This window comes from Megalobrama amblycephala, linkage group LG5, assembly GCF_018812025.1.
Source record: "Megalobrama amblycephala isolate DHTTF-2021 linkage group LG5, ASM1881202v1, whole genome shotgun sequence".
In the NCBI taxonomy this organism is placed as follows: domain Eukaryota; kingdom Metazoa; phylum Chordata; class Actinopteri; order Cypriniformes; family Xenocyprididae; genus Megalobrama; species Megalobrama amblycephala.
Window position 1 is genome coordinate 6,556,143 of NC_063048.1, and position 25,430 is coordinate 6,581,572.

The 25,430-nt window shown below is 40.7% G+C and overlaps 1 protein-coding gene across 2 annotated transcripts; it reads right to left on the reverse strand.

Annotated features, from left to right (window-relative positions):
- Positions 1-285: 285 nt before the first annotated feature.
- On the reverse strand, positions 286-22,166 carry LOC125268366 (NACHT, LRR and PYD domains-containing protein 3-like). Of its 2 annotated transcripts, XM_048190505.1 has the most exons (6): positions 20,237-22,166; positions 19,199-19,372; positions 16,566-16,739; positions 4,847-5,008; positions 1,366-1,412; positions 286-1,286 (listed from the first exon to the last, which is right to left on the reverse strand). In XM_048190505.1, exons 1-6 carry the CDS (start codon positions 22,141-22,143, stop codon positions 748-750), a joined length of 3,003 nt encoding a protein of 1,000 aa, XP_048046462.1. In that variant the 5' UTR covers positions 22,144-22,166; the 3' UTR covers positions 286-747. The 2 variants fall into 2 exon arrangements, with proteins under 2 accessions (XP_048046462.1, XP_048046460.1); XM_048190503.1 differs by lacking the exon at positions 19,199-19,372.
- Positions 22,167-25,430: the final 3,264 nt, after the last annotated feature.

Genomic DNA, 25,430 nt, shown 5'->3' on the forward strand with positions numbered 1-25,430 from the left:
CACCTCGTAAAATACGTACGAATTGCCATGAGATTGGGTTGTTTTAAAAGCCTGTGTGCTAAACATGACAGAGCAAAAAGAGAACATCTAATGACTTATATATTGTAATTATAGGCCTACGAATATTATTAAATTTGTTTGTCATGCTTAATGTGTGTTCATAACCATTGAATTAATAATTAAAATCTGACAACCAGAATAAACACAAAAAGTGTACATCATTTTATGTTTTTATTTTTAGTATCTTAAAACTGGAGCCGAGCAGGCTTTTGCACTCAGATAAGATGACAATGGATGCATAGTGCCATCAGGCACCCGTTATGAATACACTACAGGTGATTAGCGAATATTTTTAAACCATCCACCAAATTATCACTTCTTCCTTACAGTGTAGCGAGTTAGTAAAGTTAGTAAAACACTTGGCTGTTAGTAAAACACATTAAGGTGTGTTCTTGCCTAAAAAAAATATGTATTTTACCTTATCCATATAATTTCATTTTATTTTATAATTCATCTATGTAATATTGTCTCTCTATCTTTTAATGTTTTAATCAAGTAATAATTAAGAGAAAGTAAACATTGCCAGTGTGAAATCAGTGTGAAATAAATGTTAAAAGCAGGAATAAGAAATTAGCCACAAACTGCATCTCTCATTAAAACTCATGTGAGTTAAAGAAAAAGATCATTTGAGTGTATTTCGTTCTCTCAACTGCATGTTTGTCTCAGCTGTTTCTCACAGGAAGCCGTTTAATCTTGCAGATATATTGAACTATTATAATAAACCCCAAATCCAGCATAGAGTGGTTCAGTGAATGTGGTTCTGTATGTGTGTAAGTGTGTAAGTGTGTGTGTGTCAGAGACGCTGTAGAAGGACAGAGTGCCGGCAGACCAGTCCAGATACACTCCTACTCTGTTAGAGAATGAAGTAGAGAATGAAGGGGCAGGTATAACTTCTCTCTCATTATTGTGTCTGGCAATGAATTTGTTTTTAAAACAGTTGAGACTCCAAGACTTTTCATTGTATCCAAACAAACTGTCAGTACTCCATCCTTTCCTTCTGATTCCTTTATATGTCACTGATAGATCAGCTCTCTCACTCCATTCAGCCTCCCAATAACAGCGTCCAGTCAGTCTCTCTTTACACAGAACCTGACACCATTCATCAAATCTCTCTGGATGATCAGAATACGACTGGTTCTCTGTCACAAGCGTCATCTTTCTGTTCCTCTCAGACAGGGTGAGACTAGTGTTTGCTGTGTTTAAATCCAGTGTGAGATTACATGCATCTGAACACAAAAAGTGAGATTATGACATTTATAACACAACAAAACAGCCACTGTCAGGGTTTGTGTGTGCGTGACCTACATTTCTGTGGTCCTGTTGTAATCCTGAACTGTCCTCCATGATCCACACTATAAAAAACCAAAGATATCACACTCATTTTACATAATAATATGTAAACATAATGCCATATTAGAGAATATAGATGGTTTTTCATGCTTATATTTTATATTATCTATTGTAATCGGCAGGGAGTCATTCTGTTTATAGTTATATGGGTGAGATGTATTATCACCCAAGATACAAGTATAAAATATAGCTGCGAGCAGCGATGGCGGGCCCAAGCCCGGTGGCACCGCCACCCCGGTGGCTTCAGGGCAACTGTGCACAGCGGGCAATAGGCACTTAAAACGGTTAAACATCAAAGGACTATGTCAAATTCACTCCACATTTACTGCACTACAAGGTGCCACTATAGAGCCCCTCCTCCCTGCCCATTTTCAAAGGATTACATGTGCCAAGTTTTAACATTATTCTGATGAATTTTGAAGCAAATCAGGTAAAAATAAGAGGGTGATCTCAATGTATGCTGAAAGTGACACATTTTCTGCTTCCAGTTGGTGGCGCTATTACTTTGAATCACAATAGTCACATCCATGTGATCAGCCTTGTACAACGAAGACTAAGCCGAAGTTTCATCAAAATCAATTAATGTATGCAGAAGTTATAACACTTTGTTTCCCTTTTCTTGCCATAAATTCGTTGCCTCGCCACGGCCAAACCGTTTGAGATATCCAAAATCCGTTTGCAATTAAACAACTTCAATGTGTTAGCAACAAGTTAAAAAAAGTTTGGTGTAAATTGGATAAACCCTGTAGGAGCAGTAGTATAAAATTCATAGCCTGTTTTTTCAAAAAATTAACATTCAAACCAAAATAGCTGACTTCCTGTTGGTCGGAGCTAATGAATGTAAATTAGAAAATTGTCCGGCTTGATGAGAACAATATGTGTACCGAGTTTGGTGATTGTAGGAAAAACTAACCCCCCCACTTTTGTCAAAAGGTGGCGCTACTGAGCCCCTCCACCACGCCCATTTCTATGGCTTTGTCCATGTCTACTGGTTGACAATATTGATGTGTGTGTCGAGTTTCATGCAATTTGAAGCATGTTAAGAGCCTCAAAAACACTCAAGAATATTATTACAGTTTGACCTGTTGCCATGGCAACAATATTTCAAATATCAAAAATCCTGTCATAGGTCTACATCTGCTGTGTATTGACATTACACTGATGAAGTTTGAAGCAAATCAGGTAAAAATAAGAGGGTGATCTCAAAACATTTCAAAAAGTGATACACTTCCTGCTGCCAGTTGGTGGCGCTATAACTTTGACTCACAATAGTCACATCCATGTGATCAGACTCCTATAACGAACACACTCGTGAAGTTTCATAAAGATCAATATATGTATGCAGACGTTATAACACATTTCCTGTTTCCTTTTTCTCGCCATAAATTCGTTGCCTCGCCACGGCCAAACCGTTCGAGATATCAAAAATCCCCTGGCAATTTTTAATCATCAGTGTCTTGACTTCATGCTGACCGAGTTTGGTGGCGATCGGATTAATCGTCTAGGAGGAGTATATCAAATTCCAGAGCATGCGTTTTTCAAACAACCCTTAATAGCTGACTTCCTGTTGGCGTGGTGTTTAACTTAGAGCACGAAAGTTGTTCGGCCCGATGAGGTCTATATGTGTACTGAGTTTCATACTAATACGTGCAAGCGTGTTTAATATATGGACCAAATTTTCAGACTTTTTTCAAGGGGCGCTGTCGAGCCCCCTGCCACGCCCGGGTACCAGCCTCTCCGGCGTCCTAATGGCCGCGGATTCCAATGTGTGTGCCAATTTTCAAGAGTTTTTGAGCATGTTAAGGCCCCCAAAAAGCCCCGGAAGACGGAAAAAAAATAAAAAAAAAAAAAAAAAAAAAAATAATAATAATCCTTAGAAGAACAAGAGGGCCCTGCGCGAATTTTCGCTTGGGCCCTAATGAGAAGAAATGTTTGACCTTATGATACTGAATCAAGCAGATCAGCTGAACAGCAAGAAATATCTGCATTTAGAAGATGAATATCAGTTATTGATTAAAATTTAAAACACTTGCTCAAATGAAAGGATAAAGCGAATGATCGGTGTATATAAAGGTTAGTCTGTAGCTCAAGGCTTGAGGCTCTTATCTAATGATATAGGCTGTGAATCAGGAACTACATCAAATGCTGGAAGACAGATAGAGGATCTCAAAGGATGTTTATCAGAAGAGACTCCGGTTTTCTCCAGTTTGGAGATATAGTTCAGTATTTACTAACCTTTAGGTCTGTTGAAATACAGTGGGTACGGAAAGTATTCAGACCCCCTTAAATTTTTCACTCTTTGTTATATTGCAGCCATTTGCTAAAAATCATTTAAGTTCAAAACCAAGCACTGCTCATCACCTGTCCAATACAGTCCCAACAGTGAAGCATGGTGATGGCAGCATCATGCTGTGGGGGTGTTTTTCAGCTGCAGGGACAGGACGACTGGTTGCAATCGAGGGAAAGATGAATGCGGCCAAGTACAGGGATATCCTGGACGAAAACCTTCTCCAGAGTGCTCAGGACCTCAGACTGAGCCAAAGGTTTACCTTCCAACAAGACAATGACCCTAAGCACACAGCTAAAATAATGAAGGAGTGGCTTCACAACAACTCCGTGACTGTTCTTGAATGGCCCGGCCAGAGCCCTGACTTAAACCCAATTGAGCATCTCTGGAGAGACCTAAAATGGCTGTCCACCAACGTTTACCATCCAACCTGACAGAACTGGAGAGGATCTGCAAGGAGGAATGGCAGAGGATCCCCAAATCCAGGTGTGAAAAATTTGTTGGATCTTTCCCAAAAAGACTCATGGCTGTATTAGATCAAAAGGGTGCTTCTACTAAATACTGAGCAAAGGGTCTGAATACTTAGGACCATGTGATATTTCAGTTTTTCTTTTTTAATAAATCTGCAAAAATGTCAACAATTTTGTGTTTTTCTGTCAATATGGGGTGCTGTGTGTACATTAATGAGGAAAAAAAATGAACTTAAATGATTTTAGCAAATGGCTGCAATATAACAAAGATTGAAAAATTTAAGGGGGTCTGAATACTTTCCCGTATGTATGAATTTCATATATTGTGGTACTTTTTTATTAGTGTAGCAAAGTTGCCAGGTGAACTAGTTAAAAAAATGTAATCTCTGAGTCTGAATCTTTTTGCTTCATGTCTCTGACAGCAATCAAAATGTGCTTTTTAGAGCAGCAACAAGCTTTGAACTGATGTTTTAGTATGAGAGACTTGAGCCTGTTTCTCAGATGCCTCTGTTATGAGTAACAAGCAGCTGTTAAGCTGAATCAAGATCATCTTCAGTTACAGAGATCAAAATACATCCTTATTTTGATTTTTCTGTGCAATATGTATGTGTATGTATGTGCTTTATGCAGGAATCTATGTACATATGAGTTTTCAGTGACTTGTTAGTGTTGAACATACTTGAGTTTATCCAGTCTGTAGTTTGGATCAGAGAGCAGGTTGACTAATGATTCTCCTGGATGATTGTAGCTCAGATCCAGCTCTCTCAGGTGTGAGGGGTTTGAACTCAGAGCTGAAGCCAGATACCAACAGCCTTCTTCTGTGACCATACAGCGAGATAATCTACAAACACAAACACACACACACACACACACATTCAAGATAACATGATCTGTGGCATTATAACTGATCAAGTACACACCCTCAACATGCAAATACATTTACATCAATTTTAGTGACCTGGAAATGATTTTAGCAGATGAAAATTTGGCAATGTTTTGTTTGTATCATGGATATTGGGAAAAAACAGAAATGCTATTCTTATTTCTATTTTTAGATTATTATTATTATTATTATATATATTTTTTTTATATTACTTGCTGTCATTTTGGGCATACATTTCAGTGTACAGAAATATATCAACTCCAGATGTTATTTTTGCTCATGTAAATTGAGGATTTTGTATAGTTAACTCATTTGTTACCTATGAAAAGATATTGGCTGGTCTTTGTTGCTCTATAAAAATTTGAGATCATCTTAAACTGATTTACACACAGTGGGCCTCATTCATGAAACACGAGCAGAAAGATTTTTGTGTGTGTGTGTGTAAACCGTTCGTAAAGCCATTCTGACGTAAATTTTCGGATTCATGAAAGTGTTCGTATTTTTAAAATGCTAGCTGGTATGAAACAATTTACACCAGCTCCCTACCACGCATAAAATGGTGTGTGAAACATTAAACGCTTTGTAAACTTTTAGGCAAACTGATGACACTGCATTTTGATAACACTATTGTAGCGGTTGGACCAATCAGACACACAATTATTTATTATATTTAATGAATAATTGAGCAAATCCTCTCTCCCAAGAAGTGCCAAGTTATTTTTTGACAACCCCCAAAAGGGCAGAACAGGCTACGGGTAACTATTGCAGCAAAGGAGCACCAGCGAGATAAGACTATTTACAACATAAAAAAATGTGGGGGGAAGGTAGTCTCACATAGCCAGACCTTCAGACTGACGGCAGAAGGTCTGGGTTCTATCGCAGCTTTCATTGGCCAAGGTCTGCCCAAGAGGACAGTTGACTGCCATGTAATGCAACCAATCACAGTTCGTTTTGCTCGCGTCATGTTTAGGGATGTGAAAATGTAAAGTCTATGTCCCTACAATAACAGAACGAGCAGCTAATAAATTAATCATTCAAAAATGTTGGGCAAGTTTACTGCAACAATGGAGCCGCGAACGTCACATACTTTTGAAAATTCAGTGTTTAGTTAATCCTGGAAAGGGCTCATTGTCACACTTGTAAACATAACATCTTTTTCTTCTTCCACGAGGGGTTTGGCATCACAACATTTGTTTCCAGGTGGACCATTAAAGAATGTGACACACATCTCCTGGACATCCTGTAGAATTCAGTCAACCAGGGGTGCGTTTCCCGAACAACGATGTAACTCGCTGCTGAACTACCATAGTACGATGCATCATTCAACAAATCAACTAGCTAGTCACGACTGTTTCCCTAAACAGTATTGTCGCAAACTTGTCGTTCAGCCACATTGGTGAATGACGTTATGCAGGTAATAACTAGAGTAATAACTTCTTTAAATGAATCCGTTTGAGATTATTATGAATTAATGCTAGAATTTCTGCTATAAATTACAGACATGGCATTAGAGGACTAATTCTCATTTTCCGGAGTTATTTTGCTTTAATTCCAGATTAAATCAAATGCTTGTTCTGACGTACTAGAGCATGTACGCACATGCGCACTTGTCAAAAACAGTGCTTTAAATCTCTTGACAAACAAAATGTATAAATTACATTTGTATATATTCGAAATAAAAGATATACATTGTACTTAATGTCAGCTTGCTTATTTTGCTCAAGATAAGGATTTATTAAGTCCACATGTCATAAAAACAGGAAACTATGCTTCTAACCACAGCTCGAGAGCTGTCGTTCCAACCACACAAGTTTGCGATGCAGTTTGTGAATGTTCGTTTGAACTATGGTTTCGGGAAACACCAAATCGTTGAACTATGTAAGTAACAACGGAACTTGCGATGTTAGTTGGCTAACGATGCTTTTGGGAAATGCACCACAGATGATGACTTTGAAAAGTGTTTCCAGTTAAGTGTGCCATATGCATCAGACGTTTAGCCAATGGTCCGTGGGTGTGACTTCTGAGGCTGAAACAAAGGAAAGGTAACCAAATCCTTTAACAGGACAGGCCATAGGAAAGACATACATATAAGGCCCAAAAAAAAAAAAAAAAAAACACGGGAACACTTTATTTTAGGGTCTTTTAACTAGTTGCTTATTAGTGTTACGTTTCTAGTGCGTAGGAATACGCACGACAAGGAGAATAGGATCAAAGTCTAACTTTACTAGGTAATCCAAAATAGCATACAGGGAACACAGGAGAGTAACACACACTAACATACAACGTATAACCGACAAACAGTGAAGGGTGAGTGAATATATACAAGTCCCAATGAGTGCTAATGATGATGATTGTCCTCAGGTGCGTGTGATGATGATGATGACGTGCAGGTGCAGGGCAGAGGGGATGCTGGGAAGTGTAGTGCAGGAACTGGTGGTTGTAACAATTAGTATGAATATTAATAGAATATTGCCTATTTATTAGTACTTATTAAGCACATATTAATACCTTATTCTGCATGACCTTATTCTACATTCATAATCCTACCCAATACCTAAACCTAACAACTACTTTACTAACTATAAATAGCTCGCTGTGCTGATGTCATCGGAAAACATGTTTACTAGCGCAAGTTCTGCTGTTTCATTCCACTTTCTGTGTGAATGACTTCCAATACAACTGACATCCCATACACACTGAAAGTGGGACGAAACAGCGTGCTGTTACAGAGCTCTCGCCGCGCTGACATGTCGTCGGCTCAACATCGCAGGGAAAACGTAACTAATAGTGCGTAGTGGTCACCACCGAACGGACAAAGTGGCGCGAGCTATGAACAGCGCGCTGTTTCACCCCACTTTCAGTGTGAATGGCTTCACATACCACTGTTACGACTACCCGCCATTGCCTAAAAGAGTTTGTGAGACACGTGGAAAATTAAACAGAAGTGTGGCCACAGCTTCCTTTTCAAATGAAATTAGCTCTCAACATCTACTGAAATCTTTTCTCAGTTCAGTAATGTGTATGAATGAATTTCACCAAGGTTGATCAATGTTTTCACTAGTGTTTGTAAGAGGCTTTTTCAGTAATGTGTATGAATGAATTTCATTAATGTTGATCAGTTTTTCATTTCACTAGTGTTTGTAAGAGGCTTTTCAGTTATACATATATATTAATTTCACTACGGTTGATTAATGTTTTTCGTTTCACTAGTTTTTGTAAGAGGCTTTCAATAATTACGGCCCCTCATACTTGTACACCATACACGTCGTTCATGCTGAACTCTTGGTTGTCCTTTTGCGTTTGTGTGTGTGTGCCGATCTGTTAGTGTTTGTCTGCTCATGTGTGTTTGAGTGTGTTTTAAATGCAATTACAAAGCAATTACTTAGTTGGGTCTAACTCTGAAACATAAAATTTGGAGTTATCTGCTATTGCTAAAAAACAAACTTTTAATATACAGTGGTGTAAAAAAGTGCTTGCCCCCTTCCTGATTTATTTATTTATTTGCATGTTTGTCACACTTTAATGTTTCAGATCATCAAAGATAACACAAGTAAACACAACATGCAGTTTTTAAATCAAGGTTTTTATTATGAAGGGAAAACAAAATCCAAACCCACATGGTCCTGTGTGAAAAAGTGCTTGCCCCCTAAACCGGTTGGGCCAGTTTGCCCCCTAAACTGGTTGGGCCACCCTTAGCAGCAACAACTGCAATCAAGCTTTTGCGATAACTTGCAATAAGTCTGTTATAGCACTGTGGAGGAATTTTGGCCCACTCATCTTTGCAGAATTGTTGTAATTCAGCCACATTGGAGGGTTTTCGGGCATGAACCTCCTTTTTAAGGTCATGCCAAAGCATCTCAATAGGATTGAGGTCAGGACTTTGACTAGGCCACTCCAAAGTCTTCGTTTTGTTTGTTTTTTCAGCCATTCAGAGGTGGACTTGCTGGTGTGTTTTGGATCATTGTCCTGCTGCAGAACCCAAGTTCACTTCAGCTTGAGGTCAAGAACAGATGGCCGGACATTGACCTTCAGGATTTTTTGGTAGACAGCAGAATTCATGGTTCCGTTTATCACAGCAAGTCTTCCAGGTCCTGAAGCAGCAAAATAGCCACAGACCATCACACTACCACCACCATATTTTACTGTTGGTATGATGTTCTTTTTCTGAAATGCTGTGTTACTTTTACTCCAGACACAATGGGACACACACCTTCCAAAAAGTTCAGCTTTTGTCTCGTCAGTCCACAGAATATTTTCCCAAAAGTCTTGGGGATCATCAAGATGTTTTCTGGCAAAACTGAGACGAGCCTTTGTGTTCTTTTTGCTCAGCAGCGGTTTTCGTCTTGGAACTCTGGCATGCATGCCATTTTTGCCCAGTCTCTTTCTTATGGTGGAGTCATGAACACTGACCTTAACTGAGGCAAGTGAGGCCTGCACTTCTTTGGATGTTGTTGTGGGGTCTTTTGTGACCTCTTGGATGAGTCGTCGCTGCTCTCTTGGGGTAATTTTGGTCAGCCGGCCCCTCCTGGGAAGGTTCACCACTGTTCCATGTTTTCTCCATTTGTGGATAATGGCTCTCACTGTGGTTCGCTGGAGTCCCAAAGCTTTAGAAATGGCTTTATAACCTTTTCCAGACTGATAGATCTCAATTACTTTCTTTCTCATTTGTTCCTGAATTTCTTTGGATCTCAACATGATGTGTAGCTTTTGAGGATCTTTTGGTCTACTTCACTTTGTCAGGCAGGTCCTATTTAAGTGATTTCTTGATTGCGAACAGGTGTGGCAGTAATCAGGCCTGGGCGTGGCTAGAGAAACTGAACTCAGGTGTGATAAACCACAGTTAAGTTATGTTTTAACAGCGGGGGGCAAGCACGTTCCCTTTCGATACTTCACTCGTACTGCGTATGGGGGAAAAGTCTCCCTTTTTCCCCGCTACTGAAGCCTTTTCAATAACGCAGTGCAGCTGCATCGTTATTGGTTCACTCATTGTAAGTCGTTGAACCAATGACGGCGCGGCTTTGCTGCGCAGCCTATGGCGACAAAGCGCGCGAACTTTCACGCCGAAATGAGCGGGGAAAGGCCCTATATAAGTGAGCATTGCGCCATAGGCAACTCAGTCCTTTCTCCTTCAGCGACGACTCGTCTTCTCCTCGCTGATCCTCGCAGAAGCCTGCTCGCCTGGAAAGAAGCTCGCCGCCTTGGAAGAAGCTCTGCCGCCGTCGAAGAGGCCCTGCAGCGGACCCAGCTGAGTCGCCGGATTCGCCTGCGCCTTCGCCCTCGCCGACTGCCGCCTTCGCGCCGTCAACGAGCCGCCGCCTCCCGCTTCCTGTTTCCGGCCCGGACTCAGCGCGTCTCCTGCCGCCATCCGGCGCATCTAATAGAGCATTTTTCCGCGGTTCTCACACCGCATTAAGAGCACTTTCCACAGCGGTTTTCACAGCTTACGGCCCTCGCCGTTTAAGAGCACCACAATCGCCGTTTTCACGGCGCCCCGGCATTTTTCAATGCCTCACCACTGCACTACGTGCAGAGCCCCTCTGCTTGATGCAGACGGCCACGGCGAGTGCGTCGGATGTCTGGGCAAGTCCCACGCAGATGACGCGCTTGCTGGAGGCTCTTGCTCGCACTGCGAGTCTATGAGCCTGGCATCGCTGCGCTCACGGGCTTCTTTCTTCAAGGGAAGTGACCCCGCCGATCGCGCCCTCCTCTCTCCTTCCTCCCGCGAGCCAGCTAGGAAGAGACAGCGGGGAAGACCGGCCCAGCGCGCTGAGCTGAGCAAGCTCACGTCGGCCCACTGCCCGCGTACATCGCCTTCTCCCAGCAGAGAACAGTCCCCTGTACTGTTCTCCCGCCCTGAACAACGTCCCTCGGCAGATGCAAGCGACCTTGTTTCCTTCGGCGGATCCGACGAAGAGCAGCTCGATGACTCCGTGTCTCTGGCAGCCTCTGAACCGGAGCACTGGCTGGGCGAGTCCGACGACCCCGCCCCCCTGCCTCCCCTGGAGCCCATTGATCGCGGCGCGGGTATGGACGCTGAACTTTTCCGCGTCCTATCTAAAGCCGTGGAGGAATTGGACCTCGACTGGGCTCCACCAGAGGAGCCGTCACGAAGCCGCCTGGACGAGTGGTTCCTCCCAGGCCACCGTCAAGCTCCTCAGCAACGCTCGGCCCCGTTCTTTCCTGAGGTTCATCATGAGCTGGCGAAGTCATGGCGCTCCCCCTATTCAGCCCGCCTGCACACTTCTCACCGCTCAGTCCTCACCTCAGTTGATGGTTCGGAGGAGAAGGGCTACGAACACCTGCCGCCCCTGGACGAAGCAGTGGCCGCTCACCTCTGTCCGCCCGCGGCCGTGGGCTGGAAGACGAAGCGTTCCCTTCCGTCTAAACCCTGCAGGACCACTTCTGCCCTTGCAGGAAGAGCGTACGCCTCCGCTGGCCAAGCCGCCTCAGCGCTCCATTCTATGGCCATCTTCCAGGTCTTCCAGGCCAAACTTCTCCGCGCCATGGACGAGTCTGGCACTGAAGAGACCGCCTTCAGGGATCTCCGCAGCGCGACTGATTTAGCCCTGCGGGCCACAAAGGCAGCGGCCCAAGCCATTGGCAGATCAATGGCCAGCCTGGTGGTGCTAGAGCGCCATTTATGGCTTAACCTGATGGAAATCAAAGATCAGGACAAGACGGCCTTCCTCGATGCGCCTGTTTCCCCGTCAGGACTCTTTGGACCGGCAGTGGAAGGGTTTACAGAGCGTTTCACGGCAGCACAGAAGTCTTCTCAAGCGATGAGACATTTCCTGCCCAAACGTTCAAGCTCAGCATCTGCTCCTAGCCGCCCCAGGCCTGCGCCGGCTCAGCAGACGAAACCAGCCCCTTCTGCCTCTCAGGCTGCGCCGCCCAAAGAGCACCGCCACCGATCGCGCTCTGCTAAGCGCACGACCTTCCCGAAACGCCAGGGACCCCGGCCCAAGATCGTGCTGGACCCGGCGCCTCAGAAGTCGTCCTGATCAGCCAGAAAAGAAGAGGATCGGGGCATGTCTCGCCACGGCCGGACCACCCCGAAAGCTCGCTCGCACATGCTCCCCTCCGCCTCGTTTATCTCTGGGCGTGGGACAAATGCAACCTGCAGTAACAGGGCCCACACTTGCTGCGTCCTCAACAACCGCCGTTATCACGGCGACCCAATTTTTACACACTCCTCAAAAGAGATTATTTCTTCTTCCTACCATACCGGTGTGCGACCCCCTTCTAAGCGGGTCGCCATCAGATGTCATTCTACCCCTTGCTGCCCGGGTCGAGGCTTGGTGAGCCATCCCCGGTGTATCAAGTTGGATTCTGAGAACCATAAGCCTAGGCTACTCGCTCCAGTTTGCCAGATGGCCCCCGCGCTTTGGCGGGGTGATTCAAACTACGGTACAACCGGACGACGCTCATGTCCTCCGGGCCGAGGTTTTAACTCTTCTGAGAAAAGGCGCTATAGAATTAGTGCCCCCTTCGCAGAGCGAGTCGGGCTTCTACAGCCGTTACTTCCTGGTTCCAAAGAAAGACGGCAGTCTCAAACCAATTCTGGACCTCAGACTTCTGAACCTTTCCCTCATGAAGCGAAAGTTCAAAGTGCTAACGCTGAAACAGATCCTCGCACAAGTATGTCACGGGGACTGGTTCTGCTCGCTGGACCTGAAAGATGCTTACTTTCATATCCAGATAGCCCCCAAGCACAGGCGATTCTTGAGATTTGCGTTCGAAGGTGTGGCTTACCAGTATACGGTCCTTCCCTTCGGGTTGTCCCTAGCTCCTCGCACTTTCACGAAGTGCATGAACGCTGCACTCTCCCCTCTCAGACAGATGGGTATACGCGTTCTGAACTATCTCGACGACTGGCTCATCCTAGCCAGCTCGCGGTCGGAGTTGGAGCACCACAGATCCGTGCTTCTCAGCCACCTGCAGTGTCTGGGTCTCAGGGTCAATTCAGCCAAGAGCTCGCTGCTTCCCACTCAACGTATCTCGTTCCTGGGTGCAGTTCTCGACTCTGTCAGTATGACGGCAGTAGTCTCGTCAGAGCGCGCTCTGACCATTCAGCAGCTCGCGGCCTCCGTCAAGAACAAAGCTCACCTCCCTCTGAAGCTGTTCCAGAGGTTGCTAGGGCTGATGGCTACCGCCTCCCCGGTGCTGCAGCTAGGCCTGCTACTAATGTGGCCTCTTCAGTACTGGCTGAAATTTCGGGGGTCCCTCCTCAAGCATGGCGGCACGGCCGCTTGCGCCTCAAGGTCAATCAGGCCTGCGTAGCAGCCCTGAGGCCCTGGACGAACCCCTCTTGGTTCAGTCTTGGAGTACCCCTACAGGCGGTGTCACGGAGGACGGTGCTATCCACGGATGCGTCCAACCTGGGTTGGGGCGCTCTGTGCGAGGGCAGTCCGGCCTTCAGCTCGTGGTCACACGAGGAAAGCCATCTGCACATCAACTGCCTCGAGATGCTGGCAGTGATTCGAGCCCTACAGGCCTTTCAGGCTCATTTGACGGATCGCCACGTCTTAGTCCAATCGGACAGCATGACAGTGGTGTCATATATCAACCGGCAAGGAGGTCTTTCGTCCAGCCGCCTATGCGCCCTGGCGAAACGGCTGCTAGAATGGGCTTCTTCACGGGTTCGGTCGCTCAGAGCGACCCACATTCCCGGAAAGAACAACCTGGGAGCAAACATGCTGTCCCGGAGCAACGTCCCCTCAGACGGGTGGACGCTCCATCCCCAGACAGTTCACACCATTTGGGAGTTATTCGGGAAGGCAGAGGTAGACCTCTTCGCCTCTCAAGACAGCTCTCATTGCCCAATTTATTTTTCGAAGAAGGAAGATGCGCTGGCCCACTCCTGGCCCAACACCCTTCTCTACGCTTTTCCCCCGGTCGCTCTGATCCCCCAGGTGATCAGGCGTGTCAGGGAACACAGACACAGAGTTCTGTTAGTGGCCCCGCTCTGGAGGTGCCAAGTTTGGACCTCGGAGCTATTCAGACTTTCCACGAAAGCCCCCTGGCCGATTCCTCTGAGACAGGACCTCCTCTCTCCGAGGTTACGTTAGTAACCGATTAAGTTTTCACACAGGGCCATGTAGGTTTGGATTTTGTTTTCTCTTCATAATAAAAACCTTCATTTAAAAACTGCATGTTGTGTTAACTTGTGTTGTCTTTGATTCATATTTAAATTTGTTTGATGATCTGAAACATTAGAGTGTGACAAACATGCAAAAAAAAAATAAAAAATCAGGAAGGGGGCAAGCACTTTTTCACACCACTGTATATAAAAAACAATTAACTTTAATTTTGTAAGTTACCTGTATTTTTTGGAGTAATTATTACTTAACCAAAACAACCCAACTGCAGTTTGATTGATATAACTTGGAATGCACAATAAAAAAAAAACATGATTTGTGAGAATGAATAAAAACTGTTATCTGTTTTTGCAAATTATCTCTTTATATATATATATATATATATATATATATATATATATATATATTTTTGGCATCTTTAACCCGAATATCATTGTATGTCCTTTGCTTTGAATAGTAATAATGTATACAGCTACATTTGAAAGAAGAAAGAGAGAAAACTCTACATGTGCTTGCGCTCATAACCACATAACATCTTTTCATTTCCATCGTCATTGCCATTCATTTCCTTTACTGTACTGGTTTTATTTCAGTTCATTCTCATTTTCATGTACTTGCATTGTTCTATTTGTTTATTTTTTTGGTTTACCTAAGATATTCAATTTATATAAAGGTGTAGAAATATAAGTCCTCTCTTTGGTGTTTGTGACAATACACTGGGAAATAGATTAATACATATTTTTAGCAGTGTTACGTTAATAGTTGGTGGGCCCCTCCTGTATTTCAGATACGTATAACTGCTGACAGCGGTTATAACTTACTTTTAGTCATCCTGTTGTATTTATATATGTCCCCTTTACAGTTTCAGCATTTTCATCTTGTTACTTTTCTGGGAAATTAATGTCACTATTTTCACTTAATACTATTATAGTTTTTGTTAATATTTTGAATCCGATTAGATTTTTACATTTTCTGCTTTCATTTTTTAAGTTTTAATTTTTGTTTGTCTTGTTTTTAGTTTTATTTTTTGTTGTTTTTAAACATGTTTTTTTTTTTAGTTTGTCTAGATTTTCATTTTAGTATTAACATTTATTTCAAGCAATAATTTTTTTTAATGGTTTTAGTTGACTATGATATCCCTGATGCTAGTAAAATCTTTATATATGAATATGTGTCAAATAATGTTCTTAGTCCTTCCTCCTTTAAGCTACAACAGTTTACTTTGAATCAAATGATAATAAATATAAATATATGGAAATAAATATATGAATATATTAAATTTGGTTTGTGTAACCAAATAACAAACAGAGGCAATTCATATACAAACTGCTTGACTTTGATTACTTTGAAATACAGCGGGACACTTATTTTGAAATGTCTGTGCTTTACTTTTGCTGCTCATTCAAGTTCAGATAAGGATTAAAAATGTATGTTGCTGCAACCGTTTACAACACAATATAATATAAATAATATAAAGTAAACTTTGTGATAATCGATCAGCATTAGTTCATAAGCAATTGGTTGACAAATGTGCACTAATCATTGAATGCAAGCTGCTCTGAAGAACGTGCAACAGCATCATCTTTTGACTTTAAAACATGCAGCGCTCACATTTATGAAATTAATAATAATCACATTAGGGAGTATCGCGATTTGTTTTTTCATCCACAAAATATAAGACACCTTAAAATGATTGTTTATAATCTTGTTATACTGTTTAAGGCACTGAAGACTTTTAATGACCTTAAATTTATCTGTTGAGCATGAGCGGAGTGGAATGATGAAAGTGATCAGTATGATTTATATTCAAATGGTAAGCATGTGCTGCATTGTGTGTGTATCTGCAGTCTGTAGAGCCCCTTTTGAATGATGAATATAGACTAATTTATATAAAGAAATAGGCAGTTGTCTCCTTTATGCAAGAGCAGAACGGTGTGTTCAAATGTAGCTGTTTTGCACCGATGCAGACAACAAGAGACAACAACACAGTTGGCTTTCATCAGCTCTGGTTCTTTGGCGTCTGTTTGGTGTGTGAAATTTTTTCCTACCTTTCGGCGCTCTAACTCAGTGAAACATTCACACGCAGCATCTCATTTAATTACATCAACACAGCAAATGATGCGATAGGCTACTGGTCACGGAACACGCAAATAACGTGAATTTGTATGGTCGCCAGTGGCGACCTCAGCAAAAATATCACTCGCAAATTATATATATATATATATATATATATATATATATATATATATATTTTAGTCGCAAATGCAAACGTTTTAGGCGTAGTCTGGAGCCCTGATAAGTCTCCTTTAAAAAACACTGGGGTCTGCTGATACATTGTAAAGACCCAAGAGATTGGGAGCAGAGCAGAGGGCATCTTTAGGTTCATAACCAAGCGAATCTTTGTCTGTTTTTCTTACTTCAATATGTTGAGTTGACAGTGTGGACTCTTTATTCCAAGAGAGAGCAGCTTAACTCCTGAATCCCACAGGTCATTGTGACTCAGGTCCAGTTCTCTCAGTGAGGAGTTTGATGATTGTAGACATGAAGACAAACTTTCACAGCACTGATCAGTGAGATTACAGTCAGCAAGTCTATAACACAGGATGAAATATGGTTCAATAAAATCGGGTTACAATATTTCTATCATGATCACAACTTAATTACCTTTAATTTAAACACGTTCATGTGAATATATAGTTCTATTGTGTTTGTTTCATGTTTGAGAATAGACATAACTTTATTTTACTCTCTGGAATTGTTCCTCAACTTGAAATATTTTAAAACAACATTCAGAGGCAATAAAAATTACATTAAGGCAATTCTAAGATAGCTTTCTATGCATGTTTCGTGTGTTGTCAAAAAAAATTAGAGCACCACCCTCAGGCTAAATAATGCAACTCTGCCAAAAGTGTTCTGTGTTCAACAATTACAATATAAAGCTTACAAAATGTTTATCATAAAGACCCAGAATATGTCCTACTTAAATTTACACTCAGTAGATGTTACTGTCTACTACAGGGGTGCCCAATAGGTCGATCGCGATCTACCAGTCGATTGCAAAGACAATGCTGGTAGATCACACACAATTTTAATAAATGCTTTTGTTAAATTTTTTAATAAAAAGAAATATAACAATGTCCTTCTCCTTTTAGTTTCTGTCTGACTTGCATTTGACTAATAAATTTTGATCAGGCGAGATTTTTGTTTATTCAGTTGCCATGACAACTAGACTGCTTTGCGCGAGTTGCGCCTTCCAAGAGCTTCGGAACAAAGAATATACACTAACAAGAAGCGACACTTAATAGAAAGTTCTATTGCAACACCGGCACCCAGCAGCATCCCTGCGTTTCCACCATTTTGGGGTGAAAGCGAGTCGGCAGTCCACTAGTTTCTATAGCAATATAAGCTGCTTTGTTCAAAAAAACATACATTAAAGCTGAAATCCAATCTGAATGATGACAACACAGAATAAAATACTATCACTAGTGATCATCAAATCCTTTTTACAGTTTATTTTACACACTTCCACTTTTTTCACAAAACTTTTAAAGAGTTTTAAAATTCTTTAAAAGGATAATAAACACTGAATTATTACCAACATACGAAATTAAATTAAGGACATGCATCAGAAAAATTGGGAATGTTGGACAATGAAAATATGAATAACAGTTTGATTTTGCAGTGTTGTCTAATGTCCATTGAAGCAAAAGTGTCCAAAAGTGGGAATTATGGAATAACGAACACAGCAATGCATCATGTATTTTAACATCATTTTGTTTGTAGCGTGATCCATTAAAACGTACAATATAGCCTATTTCACTTCAGACCTAGTGATATATTATTACTATTACTCCACTAGGTCTAAATTGTATTGTTTGCTGCAAACATTATGATCTTAAATTTATTAATTATTCATTTACTATTAATGAATGTGTAAAGTTGCATAAAATGGAAATACTCAATAAAGTAGGCTAACTACGTTACCTCAGATGGTTGAATGGTTGGATTCCACAACTGGTAAAATAAAACATATATAAGACAATCCAACATTTACTGTGGGAGCCATACAATTTACTGGTGACTTAATTTAAAAAACTGTTCTATTGCGCTTCTGATTTGTGAAATTTGCCGATTTTGGGTCTGTAATATGTGAAGAATTCTATGGTCCATTTAGTATTTTCAGCCCATAATGGTGTCCGCGCTACTGGAGCACCATCTAGTGGCTGTTACCCAAAAAATATCGCCTCTTGGGTTCTAAGCTCTTTGTTCAGAGTTCGGAGAACAGAGCGTGAAGTCAGCTTTCTCCAATTACGCACGAAACAGCCATCCCTGAAGTGAGCGTGCACGTATTGAGCAGATGATTTTCATGGACACATCCATGATCTTTTTCATGTTCAGCATTTTCGCCCATAGAGCTTGTTGGTGTGTATAATACAATGATAATTAAGGAAGTCGGGGAAAAGCATCCTCCTACTTGTGAATCTGTTTGAATGGCCGACTATCGCAGGTGCTCCATCAGCTGTGATTGACACCAGTTTAGACATTGGCAGCTGTGTTTTGTCGACAAATATTATGCAAACTGTTTGATTCTATTCAGTCATCAAAAAAAGTTAAATGCCCTGGCTATTGTAATCTGTTGTGCTGTATGTTTTTGAGTTTAGTTTTAAAATTGAATATCAACAATGAACATTTTTCTCCTGAATTCCATGTAAAGATACATGCAGCAGTAGCAACAAGCATTTAAAATGTATTTATTTATTTTTATTAAACTGTTTTTTTTTTTTTTTTTTTTTGGTTGGTAGATCTCATTGAGTTAATAATTTTAAAAGTAGATCATCACGCAAAAAAGTATGGGCACCCCTGGTCTACTACATTAATGTATTTTTATAGAATGTTTGATAAAAGTGGTAGAAACTTCATTATTATTTTCTTAATTGTGAACCAAAGCATGATCATACAGTGTAAATGTATATTTTACTGTCTGTACTATATTTTTACTGTATTATATTCCACTTAAAGAACTGTTCAACATGAAAAAGTAACCGCAAACCTCAGAATGTTGAGTTGACAGTGTGAACTCTTCAGTCCATCAAACAGAAGCTTCACACCTGGATCCTCCAGGTCATTGTGACTCAGGTCGAGCTCTCTCAGTGAGGAATTTGAAGATTTTAGACATGAAGACAAACTTTCACAGCACTGATCAGTGAGATTACAGTCAGCAAGTCTATAACACAGGATGAAATATGGTTCAATAAAATCAGGTTACAATATTTCTATCATGATCACAACTTAATTATCTTGTCATCTTGATATAGCAATACTTGTTTGTCTCAAAAATCCCAACTCAAGGTAACAAAAGCCTTATAAGTGCAAGATAGCTTAGAAATATGCAAGCAAAAACAATGCTTGTCCACAAAACATTGCTTGCATATAGACAGCTGGCCAACTCACACTCAACCCTGCAGGTCCATGCTGGTGAACCAGCTAGACCAGCACTATACCAGCATAAACCAGCCTGGACCAGCATGGAATCCATGCTGGTTTATGCTGTATTTTTCAGCAGGAATTGCTGAAATCACATGACAAACACCCTATGATTTATATTGCAAATTCTGATTCTACAAAATAGTGCAGTAAATTGTATAAATGAAATAACAGATCAGCACATATAATTTTAATTTAGTCATTGTTCTTGAACATAATGCAATACATTACTAGCCCTGATCATTCATCTTCCCAGTTTAACATAGGTTCTGTCTTTTGCTGCCATCACACTATTCAAGTTTTCTGGATTACAGACATGGATTTTAATTATTATTATTTTTAAAATCTTTTTTGGGAAGTTGTTGCTGTTTTTTTTCTGCCTGATTACATGATTACTAAATAACATTATTGGATAAGCATTTCTTTTAACATAAAAGAGATTGATGTACTATGAAACAAACTGACTTGCACAACTCAAACTTAATCAGTCCAAAAGGGTGCAAAATAAGCTTGATCTAATGTTGTTGGTTTTGTGAAGGATGCCATTAATAAGGATGAATATATTAACAAATGACTGCACACAGTCACATAAATGAATACTCACAGAGCTTTTCTGCAGTTCAGCACAGCTGGTATCAGTCTCTTTCTACCCTCATCTGATGTGTTGTATTTCTTCAGATCAAACTCATCCAGTACCTCTGATATCTGAAGCATGTAGGCTAATGTTGAGCAGTGAGAAGGAGAAAGTTTGTGATTCTCTGATTTCACAAACTCCTGAATCTCTCTGTACAGAGTCTGATCCTTCATTTCCAGTAGAAAGAGTAACAAACTGATGCATCTGTCAGCTGAGAGATCACCATTGATTTTGTCTTTAATGTGTTGTGTGACTATTTTGATGGTCTTTGAGCTGTTCACTGTGTGTGTCAGTAGATCCTGTAAGAGTCTCTGATTGGACTCCAATGAGATGCCTAGTATGAACCGCAGGAAAAGATTCAGATGTTCATTTCTACTCTGTAAGGATTTATTAACTGCCGCTTTTAGTAGCTCTTGCAGAAGATTGCTTTCCAAGATGTTCCAGTTATATCCATCCAAGAACGAATTCAGTGATGTTGTTGTCTTGACTACATTCAAGTAAAATACAAAGAAAGCAGCTAGAAACTCTTGAAAGCTCAGATGTATGAAGCAGTAGATTTTCCTCTGATGAATCCCAGATTCCTCCTTAAACATCCCAGAATACACTGAGGCATCATTGACGTCTATGCCGCTCTCTCTCAGGTCCTCCTCATAGAATATCACATTTCCCTTCATCAGTTGTTTGAAAGCTAGTTCAGCAAGTTTCACAATCACATCTCTGGAATTTAGGAGTTTCTCTGGATCTCTCTCATCATACTTCTGATTCCTCATGTTGATCTGTGTAAGCAGGAAGTGGATGTACATTTCAGTCAGAGTTTCTGCAGGGATTTCTGCACTGTCATCTTGTTTCAGGAGGTTTTGTAGCACAGTGGCTGAGATCGAGCAGAAGACGGGTATGTGACACATGATGTGGAGACTTTTTGATCTTCTAATGTGTGAGATGATTCTGCTAGCTTGATGCTCATCACTGATTTTCTTTCTGAAATATTCCTCCTTCTGAGGCTCATTGAATCCCTGAATTTCTGTCACACGGTTGATGTATTTTGAGGGTATCTGATTTTCTACTGCTGGTCTGGAGGTGATCCAGATGAGAGCAGAGGGAAGCAGCTCTCCTTTGATGAGGTTTGATATCAACACACCTACGGATGCAGACTCATTCATATCACAAACTTGTCGGTCTGAAATTGAAAACAGTGTAATTCTGCTTTCATCTAGACCATCAAGGATTAACACAATTTTACAATCCTCATAAATCTTTGAGTCCAGATCTTGAAGTTGAGGATGAAAGTCCAGCAGAAGTCTGTGAAGACTGTAGTGGTGATCTTTAATCAAGTTCAGCTCTCGAAATGAAAGCACAAACATGAAATCTATATCCTGATTGGCTTTTCCCTCGGTCCAGTCCAGAATGAATTTTTGCACAGAGACAGTTTTTCCAATTCCAGCGATGCCTTTAGTAAGAACAGTCTTGATTTTGTCTTTCTCCTCAGATCCTGGTTCATGTAAGGGTTTAAAGATGTCATTGCAGTAGATTGGAGTGTCTTGTGTTCTGGCTGTTTTCTCTATCTGTGAATCATGTTCTTTATTTACTACTTTACTCTCTCCCTCTATGATGTAGAGCTGTGTGTAGATACTGTCCAGGAGGGTTTGATTCTCTTCTAGTTTTATTTCTTCAGATAAGCTTTTATACTTGTTCTTCATGCTAGTTTTGTGTTGGTCTTTGACTCTATGCAGGACATCATCTACTGGTTGGTAAGAATCATGCTGCAGGTCTGCAGTCTCCTCCAGCAGTGTGAGTGTAGGGGAGTGTAGGGCTGCTTCTGTGTTGTGCCACCCCATGAGGGTCCAGACGTAGGAGACAAAGTGAGTCAGGTAGTACATCACGAAACTGATCTTGTCATCTCTATTCACTCTGAAGTAACAGTGATATGAACAGAAAAACATTAAAAAACTTTAAAATAGAGAAAATCATTTAAATGTTCCAGCACACCAAACTCTAAACTCTAATGTGAAATGACACAATAATTGCACAGAAGTGTCAGTTCAGGCAGCATCATACTAGCTGTCTAGAAACAATCCTCTATTTTGGTAGAGGATGTCACACATATGACTGTTTTTTATGTACAATGACACCTTTAGATTCTTGAATAACTTTCTATATTATAAATAAATTCAACTGAAAAACCGGCTAGTATGAACTCTGCCAACTTTATATTTTGTATAAAGCATGTCTGTAGTCAAAATCCTTGTGTATTACATTCCGTCTTGTTTATACTGATTCATTGTCAGGGTTCACTGCTCTTTCACTGAGAGCGGGGGAACTGGCAAAGATCTGTCACTTTTCACAGACACACTGGGTTGTGGAGATGCTGCTTTATGTGTGTGAACATCCTCCTTTCTCTTCTCATAGAGACTCATGTTAGTGTCAGTGCTGTAGAAACCAAGGAAGAGTAGAGGAGGACTGTAGACTTGCCACGATATCATAATCTTCACAACAGTGTGGTATCCACATTCAAACCGACTATACCAATAATACTGCTGGGTGGACGCTAGGTGGTGCTATGGGGTAATGTTCCTTGCACAACAGTACACATCACTTCTCAAATCTGGCCGACGTTCCACTTAAATTATTTACACCCTTCCCTTGCTAACATGGACTCAGATGTACATCATTGCTTGGAAGTGCCCACTACTAGCAGAACCTGTTTAAAAGGAATACCTTAGCCCTGGTGTAGACACAGTGATATTAGATGGCACCACAAGATGAAGATGTATTTCATAACCAGCCGCTATCAAAATAATCTATTGCCGACCACTGACTTAAGGGATCCTTAGGAACACCCAAAAATGAAAATTATCCCATGATTTACTCACCCTCAAGCCATCCTAGGTGTATATGACTATCTTCTACACAATCGGTGATATATTTTAAAATATCCTTAGTCCTCCAGGTTTATAATGGTTGTGAATGGGGTGCCACATTTTAAAACAAACAAACAAAAAATAATGCACCCATCCATAATCAAAGTAATCCATATGGCTCCAAAGGGTAAGTAAAGGCCTTTTATAGCAAAGGAATGATTTTTTAAAGAAAACTGTGCATATTTAAAACTTTATAAATTAAAATAACTTCAATTTGCGCCAAATGAGTAATCTGTGATGCAATGTATGACGTGGGATGTAGGAGTAGCATAAGTTTAGACATATCTCATGGTTCAAACAAATAGGGCTGTGCAACAAACTCAAGCTCCTCCTATCTTATATTTAAATCCTCTGATATTTCTCTTTAAAATTTCTCATTTTAGACTTCTAATTCATGACTGGTGTTTTGTTTTGCTCTCTCCTCTGCGCCTCCACATTCGTCATTATGTGTGGTCAAAGGTTGCTCTTCCGCCCAAATCAACTTGCGCAGTATGTGTACAGTCGTCCCCCAGAAGCTAGTAATTTGAATTTATAAAGTTTTAAATATGGATATCTTTCTTACAAAAACACATCCCTACACTCTAAAAGGCCTTTATTAACCCTCTGGAGCCATATGGATGACTTTGATTATGGATGGATGCATTTTTTTTTTGTTTGTTTGTTTTAAAACATGGCCCCCCATTCACAACCATTATAAACCTTAGAGGACTAAGGACATTTTTAAATATATCACCAATTGTGTAGGTCTAAAAGAGGATAGTCATATACGATGGCTTGAGGGTGAGTAAATCATGGGATCATTTTCATTTTTGTGTGAACTATCCCTTTAAACAATTACACAAACAAAACTGATGTTAATACAATTAAATATTAAAAAACAGTTATCTTAATGTAGCTACAATTACTACATGATTAAATCTCAAAATAACTAATATGTCATACACTAGAGTTGTGTTGGTGAGAGTAAATTAAGCAAGATCTTCTGTGACTTCACAATTGTGTTGCATTGTGGTCTATGGAGCTGCCTGAAGTGTACATATGAGTACATGTGAGATTTGCTCCCTGGGTCAAAATCAAGTGGGGTCGAGGGTCTTACCGGTTACTGGTATCACTGTATACTCTAGAAATACTTAAGGAATAATTAAAAAAGAAACATCAAGAAATTGTTCGCTTTGACATCATGTGGTCAACATCCTTGTTTATCATGTTGCTCATACTCACTCAGGGTCAGAGGTCAGTGCTCCATCACTGAGATCAGGAGAGTTCTTCATGGATCTGTCACTCTTCATAGACACACAGCTGGGTTCTGAAGATGCTGCTTTATGTGTGCAAACATCCTCATCCTCCTCTCTTTTCTTACAGAGCATTGTGTTACATGCAGTTCTGTAGAAAATCAAGAAAGAGTAGTACTTATATTATAAGAGTATATATAATAATATATGGTTTACTAACATTTTATGATAACATAATTTTAATTTTTGGGTGAACTATTCCTCCAATGCATGACTTTCTGTAAAGCAATTGATCTCTGTTCTTTTGTCTCTAGTTTCTGCTTATTCCAAATATTCATATATAATGTTCTCTTCTAATATTGTACAATATGAATTTTGCTAAATTCATTTGACTTCTGTCAATAACTGGCTGTACCAATTAATATTATATCTCCATCTAGAAAGGAGCCCCTATAAAATTTTACTGACATTTAACAAGACACTGCATCCCCTGGAGAGCGCTATTGAGAATGCCTCTGGCATGTCTGAAGCATGAGTCTAGGGGAGAGATTCAATTTGTTGAATAAAGTCGTTATTTTGTTTTTGCTTTTGCACACAAAAAGTATTCTCGTCGTGTCATAACATTAAGGTTGAACCACTGTAGTCACGTTAACTGTTTTAACATTTTTTTTAATTTAACCTTTACCGCATAGTGTTGCCATATGGCAACATACACTTTGTGTTCATTTCCTTGCCACTGTCTCTTTAAGACAACATTTTCATTTTTTTTGATGGTAGGAGAAGACCTTAGTTTAGCCAATGCCAATGCAATTTTTTTCTGTGGTGCGATTTCTGACAGACTGCCTTCTCTTGTCGGTAGTTGCTGAATGCAAACTAAAACGTCAGTAACAAACAAGGACCCACCCATGTCACATTCACAAAAAAGTTGTTAACATTGTCTCAGGTAAGTTGTGGCATATTCACCACTCAAAAAAGTTTTTATGAAATTAGTTTTTGGTAAATCGATAAAATATC